Here is a 9,663-nt window from a genome sequence, read left to right as displayed (position 1 = left end):
TAAATAGTGGATGGATTAGGAATGCGAACAAAAAGTGGAGTAAAGAGAATTGAGGCGCATCGGATGCCTGACGCGCGAAGTCCAAACGTGTTCATTCTCGTGTGCGGCTGTTCGCGTACTGCCTCGAAAAGGACTTTTTTTCACATCCAAGAGGAAGTAAAAGTAATGATTGACCTTGTGATGGGAGCAAAGAAGACTTAGAAGAAGCAAGTACATCTGAGTCAAAATTTCTCTCCCAATGGAATAAAATGGCAGAGGGATAATCATTTCTGTTGTAACAATAATGTAGATATAATTCCACTGGAATGTTCCGCGCACATAATATTAACAATAAATATTTATTTCCATCCGCCGGTGGATTTTTCCGCTCAAAATTTTATAAGTGTGCATTAATGATTCCTCTTTTTCCTTTTGTCAAATCCTCGTTCACAAAATTTAAGCATAAAGATTTAAAAATTTAAATTTTAAACATTAATGCATTAGATAATTTGTTGATTTTTCAGTCATAATCATGTTTGCAGGATAGGAAGAGAAAATAAAATGACAAATGTATGACTAAAATATACATAAACGTGATTTTTACCTTTTCAGCTTCGATGTTCATCATGGCAGCAGAGGTTGGACCATTTCCCTCTTCTCAAGTTCAGAGGACGCGGGTCCCACGGGACAGCGAGGAAACGACCGCGTCGTCGGCAATCGACATCCGCTCTGACGGTCTCTGACCGCGCACGACTCCACGGCTCGACCCGTATATGTCGTCTCTGAAGTCGGCGTCGGCAGTCGGCGTCGGCACTGCGGGTTCGGTGCGGGCAATCGGTGATCCGGGTGATCGCTGACGCAAGTGACGCTCTAGCTTGGCGGGCGATTCATGCAGCTTTTCATTCCGCGTCAGTGGCGTCGGTGCTGAAATTCGAGCGAAATCGAGAAATGGATCATGGATCTCGACCTGCAATCAGTGCAATCCACACCCGTTGCCCGTTGGCGTACCCAAGCGGCCAAGCTGAAAGCTCTTCTGTAGTTTCTGTACTGTCTGGACATGTCTGGTCATGATCCAGCACGACGCACGACATCGCCGAGCAACCCAGACAATTAGTACCGTCTTTCTCCGCTTGGATACTTCTTGGTAGGAATTGTGGAACCATGGGATACGAAGAAAGGCGGAGCCCCCCCCCATACCCACAATGTTAAACTGGTACAATGTATGTAATCAAATGGGAGGTACCTAAGCCCCGCCCTTATTCGTATCCCATAGCTCTACTGTCTACTGTGAGTGAGTGACGTGAGTCATGAGTGTACAGGCAAGTACAATATTTCAGTTTCGCACCAAATTCGTACAGGCGGCTCCATAAGCTCCACTCAATTTTTTGCTCAATTTGCTGCACTAACTTGTCGGTGTCGGTACAGCGTCACCTAACATTCGGTTCGTTTTGTCAAAAAATAGTAAACTTGCATGCAATTATAACAATTTTAACTGCGTGATTGATTAGAAATGGCGAGAAATTGACGATTGATATAGAATATACCGTAGAATACAGTAGCAGACGGCAGTCATTAGGGACTTAATCCACATCCCTTGGCAAAATTCTCACCGCAGTTTTGCTTAATTTCACTCGAACAATTACATACATACCTGGTATGCTTTAATTATCCTGAGAGGGGTGCAAATATGTATTTTATGTATTCATAAATGATTTAATTGCGGATTTAATTGTATATTATTCATGAATTTTTTCTTAATTGAGATTTAATTCCTACATTCAGATTTTTTAGTTGATTTATCCCTAAATTTGTTTGCCATTTTGTGTGCCTCTTTATAAAGTTTAAGTTAATTATTCAACCATACTATTGTTTATTTTACTTATTAGTACATATTACATCGCATTGTAGTGATAAATGAAAATTATAATAACAAGGTGTTTAGTATAAAATCTTTAAAAATACTAAAGATGTTACGGTAGCGTAGTCATTGCATGTATCATATTAATATTTAATTTATTTAATTAATGAAACAATTTTATCAGATTTTTAGACAACACACCAGAACAGCACAATGGACGAGGAAAAAGTTGTGAAGATGATCCAGTCTTGCTTGATTTTGGACAAAAAATGCGTTACCACCAGGGAACTGACAAGTAATATAATAACACCCGTACCCTGAAAAAAAAATATAATGAAATTTAAACAATTTTTCCTTAATGAGGAAATGAGGAGTATTGATTATGCATAATTTTTGTAATCGATGGTTTCATTGCATCTTGGACGGAATCATAAAGGATATTTCTCTATTTGCAGGGCTATTCAGGGACCAAGTTGGATCGTCAATCCCTTTTGCCAGGCTTGGCTATCCTACCCTTGTCTCTTTTCTGAAAACCATTCCTGGTGTCCATAAGGCAGGAACAGCTCCAGACGGAGACATTCTGTTAGGCTACGATGCCTCACATAGCAACATGGGGCACATTCAGGAACTGATCCAGCGCCAACAGGCCAAGAGGAAACCATCTTCTGCCAAGTACTCTGTCAAGCGACCTATGCAAGTATGTTATATATTTTAATACAATTATTTAATTCAATAAGTTATTCAATTATTTTATCTTCTATTCTTTAGGTTTCTCAGAGTCGCTTCCGTTACTCTCAGTCTATGAGGTCTTATCATCAACAGGTATATGTTATAATTTAAATATTTATATTTTTTCTGGGGAATAAAATTTTAATATGACGGCTTTTATAATAACTATTTAAACTTTATAGCAAATGTCTTTGCCCAAGTGGCCCAAACATCCATCTGTTGAGATGCATCGGCCAATTTCCTCTGCTCCTGTTGCCAAGCAAAATTACTTTGCTACTGCTGGTCCCTCTCGACCTTCCCCGAGCAGTTTCCGGAACACCAACCTCCAGGTTGCCAAAGAGGAACCATTCTTTAAGCAACAAAAGCCATATGAAGAGTCTATACCAGCATCTGACGTACCCAAGAAAGCCTCGTATGAAAGTGGCCAAGGTGATAGGAAGTCAATTTCGTTCACCTCTGAACAAAAGGAGAATCTGTTTGCCAACTTGGATTTGCACAAGCAAATCAATTATTTGCACAAGCAATTCAATTCTCAGAACAAGGTTACGAGTGGTTCTGAAAATGTGAACCCTGCATGTGGTTTCAAGCCAATAACAGACGTTGAAATGGATAACAATGCCAAGCTGAACATGAAAGATGCAGAGATGTTGTTGATAATGGAAGCTTTGGTAAAATGCTGAAGGAAACGCATGAAATTGCAAAGGACGATCCTGCGACTGTTATGGTAAACTTGAAAAAAAAAATGCTTGTTAGACTTAAAAATTTAAATAAAAAAATCACACTTAAAGGTTAAGGAACCCATTGTGAAACCACCTAAATCTCCAAGGACTGAAAATCCAATGATAAGAAACCATCAGTTGGTTGGTGACGACTTCCTGATGTACTTGGCCTTTAGGAACTTGAGGGGTGTCATGAGGAAGGGATTCCCAGGTTGAATTTTATATTATATATACAGAGATTTTTTACAACTGAATACATATTTCAGAGACAAATTCTCTTTACTGTGGATTTTGTTTCTCGGGAGCAACCACACATAAAGCAATTCGCTACTTGCGAGACTTCAAGGACTTCATCTGGCACAAGAAAATTGTGATGCTTGGTCACATGGACATTTTGGAAGTTGGTTTTGAATCGAGGAATTCTCAACATGTTTTAATGTAAATTAAAAACTTTAGGAGGGTTACAATTTTGAGAAGAGCAAGTACAACATGAGTGTGATCTTGGAAGACCTTTACTGGCAAGGAACCAAGACCAAAGTACTGACCTTGCCATTTTTGGACCATCACCCTGGTTCAGAGAAGTACATTCATGAGTGGAATAACTGGATTCGCACTCTGACTAGTAACTCAATTTTATTTTAAATCAGAACAGAATTGTAAATTTTTCCTTGCAGAGAAAGACTATGTTGAGGAAGTGCTTGATTTGGAGAAGGCAATTACCAGTGAAATGCCTATTCAGGACGTTTACAAAACGTAAAATCATTTAAATTATATATATTCTTAAAATTTTGATTTGTTAAAAATGATATAACATTTTTCAGTCACAGGCACTACCCCAGAGGAATGAATTTCACCATTGGAATGTGGTCTCATTCGACCAGAGCTTACATCCAAAAGTTTCTCCATGAAAATGCTGGAATTCGTTATTAATTAACGAATGTCTTCTCAAAAGCCATGTTTAGTTCTATAGTTTCCTTCACTCACCTAAGGTTGTGTGTTACTCTTATTTTATATTACACATAGTTTTACCAAAAAGCATTAATTGAAATGGTGGGACTTACGTTTATGAAAACTATTACATTTCATCCCATTCTTAATTTCTTTGGAAATTTAATAATTTTCCAGATTATTGAACTGATTCTGTTAAAAAGCTTTATGTAGAAATGAAACATAAACCTGCTAAAATGTGGAATAAAATATCTTTAGATACATTTACTCGTTAGTTAAAAGTATTAAATTTAAATATCTGATACAATTTGGATGGAAGTATACTTAAAATAAAATAGCATGTTTTTGATAAAAAATCATCCAAGAAGCTAGATGATTGTTTCCAAGTTGAATTTTATTCCTGCCAGGGGCTGCGGTGAAGGAATGAGTTTTTCTCGAATGGTGAGCATAAAATATTATGAAATGTGAACATTCTCATAATACACATCCAAATATTCCAAATTTATGTTCTTATATTGTAATGAAAAAACATTGCAGATGGCAACAAAAGTGGTTGGCCTTTTGGGCGAGTCTCTAACGTTAGAAGCTTCAAAGGATTCTTTTACTGGCAAAGCACATCCCAGCAAAGTTTACAGTGCAGTTGCCGACCTTCCTAATCCTCTCTGCAAAGAGCAATTGACAAAGTTTGCTTTGGTCTTGTCTGATGAAGTCTGAAATATTTAAGCGTTACTAAATTATAATTTTTTAGACGAAAACAAAAAAGTTCTATTTTCCGAAGGAGAAAAACTGGCAAGGCTGCTGAAAGACCGATTCGAGCCAGGAAAGTCATCAGAAAAGAGAAAGTGGAAACCCATCGAGTACACCAAAATCAAGTGGTGTCTCTCCTACATGCTGAGCAGAATGCCAGCAGAAGTTTCTGCTGTGTGGACAGAGCTTTCGTCGAATTATCCAAATGGGCTCCAAATTTTGTTCCAAGGACACTGTATGACTTTGAAAGCGGCGTAGGTTCTGTCCCATGGTAAATTTGAGATTCCCTTTAAATTGCTAAATGATTTATAAAAATGTTTCTTCAGGGCCGCAATCTCAAGATGGTCAAAACAGTTGGAGGAAATTCACTGCATTGACTCCTCGAAAGACATGGTCAATCTGGCAGAGCTTCTTCTTAAGGGAGGAGAGGCTGGTGGAAAATTCCACGTTCCCCAAACATATTTTCGCCAGCTCATGTCGCCCACAGTGAATGTAGCAAAATCAAAATTTATTATTAACAAATCTAACTCGTATTTTATTTTCAATTGCAGAGAACTTTTGACTTGGTCGTAAGTGCCCACACATTGTTTGAGTTTCCAAGCCTAGAAGCTCGCTTAGACGCTCATATAAATCTGTGGAGAAAGACCAAGGATTATTACGTGCTGGTGGAGTTGGGGACGAGAGAAGGATTCAAAGTTTGTTTTATCAGAATCGTCATATAACTGTCTTAAAAACATAATTTGCAGCTTATTGATGAAGCCAAGGAATTCATCCTGTTTCAGTCAAAGAAAGAAGGCCAGGAAATGCACATACTCGCTCCGGTAAGAAATTTTTATCATATGATTTTTTTTTTATTAAAAAATACTCTCCATTTTAGTGCCCTCACTCACTTGCTTGTCCGCGCTTGTTGCGGGAAGGAGACAGGTCGCCTTGCAACTTTGAAAGTCGATATTATAAACTTTGGCCCGAAAACGATGGGGAAGCCTCCAAGGAGCGTTTCTCATTTGTCATCCTTGGCAAAGGCCGGAGGAAAAGTCCATCACCGTCTTGGCCCCGGATGGTTCGGGCGCCGATGGTCAGAGGTGGGCATGTGATCTGCTCGTTGTGCACACCAGAGGGAAAACTTGAAGACGTGTAACATTTACTAAGTCGAAGGACGGAAGGTAAGCGCAGACAAATTTTAAAGTCCTGCCAGTGCTAATTTCTTAAATCGCGTCAGGGCAAGTTTTCTTTGCGCAAGATATAGTGATTGGGGTGACCTGGTACCAGTTTCGTTGCGGCAGAAGGAGTTTGATGTTAGAGACAAAGTTAAGAAGGAGAAGATATCTGAGAACTCTGATGATGCTCAAAAGAGTGAACATCAATATGTTGCTGCAGACGAAGGAAGGCCTCTTGTTAATTAGTAAATTTTTTAATTAAATATTATGTAACTTATGTTTAAAGAGCGCGCCCAATAATTTGAAATAAAATAATTTCCAATAGGCAAATTATAACAGGAGGATTTTTATACATTTATCATATGAGTGGAAAAGACGCAATCTGCAGAAAATGCTATGGTTGAAAGAAAAGACGAAATTCCTTTTAGTCTCATGGTTCGGGATAATATAATGATAATTGTAATCAAACTAATTTTAGAAATGGTTTTAAAATTAATGTACGTTTTAATGCGTTTCAATCAATTAATTTATTCCCTACTATTTTCATTAATATACCAAATGAAAAAAAGATAAATAAATATTTTGCTTATCTTTGATTGATTGAAACAAGATTCATAAGATTCTGATAGCTTTGCCCTTATTCCCCAGTTCTATGATGTCTTCTATAATTAATTCCAATTGGATTCCATAATTTAACTATATCCATGGCCCTATGCAGTAAATTTATTCATTTTTACGTCAACTGCATGTAACACAAATTATCCACAAAATGAGATTTCAATTCAGCGAGAGTGACGTAGGTTGATTCAATATTTGAAAGCAAAAACCTAATTTCATTTTATTGTTGCAAGTCTTCAAATGAAATATCAATATTTTAATTTACATTAATATAATTATAATTATTGGGGAATTTAATATATTCAATCACATTTAAAAAGAGTTAATTCATAAAATATTATGCCGGTTGATATGCAATTGACTTATAATGACCTCAGCTTCTTTAAGAAGTGCGAGTCCGGTGTGACAGATTTTAACGCGAGAGCGCGCATTACCACTGGCCGAACGCTGAGGGGTGATAATAGCAGCCACCCCAGGTTGCAGCAGCCTCCAGCCAGAACACAATTCGGCCGCGACGATTTTTCTTACCGTGTTGTCAAACACTGGAATGACACGCCACCCGCCGTGAAGGAATGTACGCCGGCACAGTTTCCCCTACTGTGCAAGGCGTACTTGTGGCAAAAACTTGATTTTAATTTAGATGACAATGACAGTCTAAGCGAGGAGTAGTTTCTCTCCCGCCGACGGCTCAAGTAACTTTTAACGTATGGTGCCGTCTCCCTATTTTACTCCCTCTGATGGCTTCAGCGGCCGGTGACTCTCACTTCGCAAGAGCAGCAGAGTTCACTGTGCTTTAGCAGCCTGTCTGCTTGCAAAAAGCCATTTCTCCATCCATTTCCCCCAACTAATAACAACAAATATTCTGACTTGTATTTTCAGAACAAACTTTTTTTGAAAATTTTTGTGATGTATGTTTTGTAATTGATGGAGAATAAATAAATAAAAACCTTGGAGTTGCGTAATTCTAACATTTTCTTTTGTACATTAAATTGTGCATTTCAACAGTAAAAAGGAGGCCAAATTATTGATCTGAAAACACAATTTAAAAAGTCAAATAAATATATACTTTTATTGAAGGAATAAAAAAAAAATTGAGAGAATTTTGAAATTCAAAAGTTTTTTTTTATTTCTATCCTCTTATAAGTTCAATTAATAACAACCATTCAATCAATAATCTGACAATTATTAATTTATTGTAACTTTTTTAAACTATAGTGTGTATAATTTAATTTTTCATCTTCAGTTCCAAATGCTGCACAATATTAATTCCTCAAAATGAAGATCATATTCCCGTATACCCGTTTTAATTTAATTTTCGTTGCTACCGTGGTTTCTCTTTCTTTTTTGACAAAATCGAAACTAACGCGATTGTTGCGATTAACGGAAATTTTCATTTCCCATTGTTGCTTTTGATCATTTGAAATTCAACTGCTGGCAGATCGGCTCTCTGATCTCGTTTACAAGATGCCATCGACTGATCGCCTTGGACGGGACCTCACAGCAGAGGATGTCACCACCGTCGATTTTGTGGACTGTTCAACATTGCCAACAACCACTTACCACATCAGCATCGGTGGCAGCGGAGGCGACGAATCCACCTTGCCGAAGTGGATTACAGTCATCCTGACAGTCTCCGCTTGTTTGGCCTGCTTTGCGGCGTTCAGAGGTAAGGTGTAATAATGTAAACTTAATAGAAAGAATTCTTAAAAGTGTATTCATCCTTTTTTTTTTTAAATTTAAAATCGTTTTCTCTCGTGGAAATAACCGAATTTTGCTGGTTTTGACCGGAGTTACGGACTCTCGGTGGTCGATTTTGGGGGGTAGGCGAAATTTTGGGAAGATCGGCGTACTTGAAAAATCGCAAGAATTTATTCGGCCGTTCAAAACATGGCCTAAGAATTTTCATCAATTTATAACAACCTTTTGATCACAAGTCTGACAATTTTTTATTTATTGTATTTTTTTAAACCAGAGAGTACATAATTTAATTTTTCATCCTCAGTTCCAATGATGCACAATAATTCCTATCTAAAAATCTCTCCGCTCAAAAATTAAGATCATATTCCTGTATACGCGTTTTAATTTAATTTTCGTTGCTGCCGTGGTTTCTCTATCTTTTTTGAGAAAAAAAAAAATGTAAAAAAAATCAAAACTATAATGCGATTGTTGCGATTATTGGAAATTTTCATTCCCATTGTTGATTTTGACCATTTAAAAATTCAACTGTTCGCTGAATTCGCTGCTCGACTCTAAAAAATTCTCGATTAAAGGATGCCATCAAGTGATCGTAATGGACGGGACCTGACGGCGGAGGACGTCACCAACGTGGCTTACTTTGAAGAATTTGTTTGGGTCGAAGATGTTCTGAAAACGGGTCGCGCGGTACTTGACGAAAAACATCAAACTTGGGTCGACGCTTTCATGAAGAAAAAAAAGATCTCAGACCCAAAGGAAGTCCATCTGAGAGTCGCGGTTGCCAACGGGAAAGTAACCCACGCTGGCATCGGTCGCTTTCACGGGGTGCCAGCCAAGAAGATATTCCTCCCTCCTTGGCAAATGCGAAACTTGAGTGGCGTTTCCGCTGGCGTCTCAAATGTGAAAGTTCGAGTCGACCTGGTGGAGTTGGCAGAAGGACGCATCATCAAGCTGAGCACGGACAAGTTGCTGAACGAGGCGGAGCGATTGGAGATTCACAACTTTGTGATTGGTCTGGCTGCGGTGACGGAGGGTGACCGGATCGAGTTCCAGATGTCGGCTGGATTCCAAATTATAGTCAAAATAGAGAAGACCGAACCGCCATTCGCCGTTAGAATGCATACAGGCGTGAAAACAGTTTTCTTTTGGATCGACCAGCAAAAACGCCTATGATGAGCCAACAACAGAGCTCGTTCTAGCCACTACAGAATTG

The 9,663-nt window shown here is 38.3% G+C and overlaps 2 protein-coding genes across 4 annotated transcripts; both read left to right on the top strand.

Annotated features, from left to right (window-relative positions):
- The first annotated feature begins 1,255 nt into the window (after window positions 1-1,255).
- On the top strand, window positions 1,256-5,115 carry LOC132194629 (tudor domain-containing protein 7A-like). Of its 3 annotated transcripts, XM_059616036.1 has the most exons (7): window positions 3,104-3,290; window positions 3,355-3,496; window positions 3,552-3,685; window positions 3,742-3,907; window positions 3,960-4,038; window positions 4,107-4,926; window positions 4,982-5,115. In XM_059616036.1, the coding sequence occupies exons 1-6, from the start codon at window positions 3,240-3,242 to the stop codon at window positions 4,213-4,215; spliced, it is 681 nt and encodes a 226-aa protein (XP_059472019.1). In that variant the 5' UTR covers window positions 3,104-3,239; the 3' UTR covers window positions 4,216-4,926; window positions 4,982-5,115. The 3 variants fall into 3 exon arrangements, with proteins under 3 accessions (XP_059472018.1, XP_059472017.1, XP_059472019.1); XM_059616035.1 differs by lacking the exons at window positions 3,552-3,685; window positions 3,742-3,907; window positions 3,960-4,038; window positions 4,107-4,926; window positions 4,982-5,115 and adding exons at window positions 1,256-1,298; window positions 2,022-2,132; window positions 2,293-2,534; window positions 2,606-2,659 and having other exon boundaries at window positions 2,749-3,290; XM_059616034.1 differs by lacking the exons at window positions 3,552-3,685; window positions 3,742-3,907; window positions 3,960-4,038; window positions 4,107-4,926; window positions 4,982-5,115 and adding exons at window positions 1,298-1,420; window positions 2,022-2,132; window positions 2,293-2,534; window positions 2,606-2,659 and having other exon boundaries at window positions 2,749-3,290.
- On the top strand, window positions 4,657-6,441 carry LOC132194930 (methyltransferase-like protein 17, mitochondrial). The gene is given in 9 exon segments (XM_059616529.1): window positions 4,657-4,674; window positions 4,771-4,916; window positions 4,982-5,251; window positions 5,307-5,472; window positions 5,532-5,675; window positions 5,727-5,801; window positions 5,858-6,112; window positions 6,115-6,143; window positions 6,200-6,441. Coding segments are annotated over 9 exon segments (1,287 nt in total). The 3' UTR covers window positions 6,384-6,441.
- Window positions 6,442-9,663: the final 3,222 nt, after the last annotated feature.

This window comes from Neocloeon triangulifer, unplaced genomic scaffold, assembly GCF_031216515.1.
Source record: "Neocloeon triangulifer isolate White Clay Creek 2 clone unplaced genomic scaffold, ASM3121651v1 ptg000008l, whole genome shotgun sequence".
Classification (NCBI taxonomy): domain Eukaryota; kingdom Metazoa; phylum Arthropoda; class Insecta; order Ephemeroptera; family Baetidae; genus Neocloeon; species Neocloeon triangulifer.
Note: the sequence above shows the minus strand (reverse complement) of the source record. Positions and strands in the feature narration are given on the sequence as shown.

What these genes read in the sequence shown, in the direction of transcription:
- LOC132194629 (XM_059616035.1), top strand. Translation starts at nt 2,051, where the DNA reads ATGGACGAGGAAAAAGTTGTGAAGATGATCCAGTCTTGCTTGATTTTG. An exon ending in TACCACCAGGGAACTGACAA is followed by an intron (nt 2,133 to 2,292) that starts GTAATATAATAA and finishes CTCTATTTGCAG; the next exon opens with GGCTATTCAGGGACCAAGTT. An exon ending in TGAGGTCTTATCATCAACAG is followed by an intron (nt 2,660 to 2,748) that starts GTATATGTTATA and finishes TAAACTTTATAG; the next exon opens with CAAATGTCTTTGCCCAAGTG.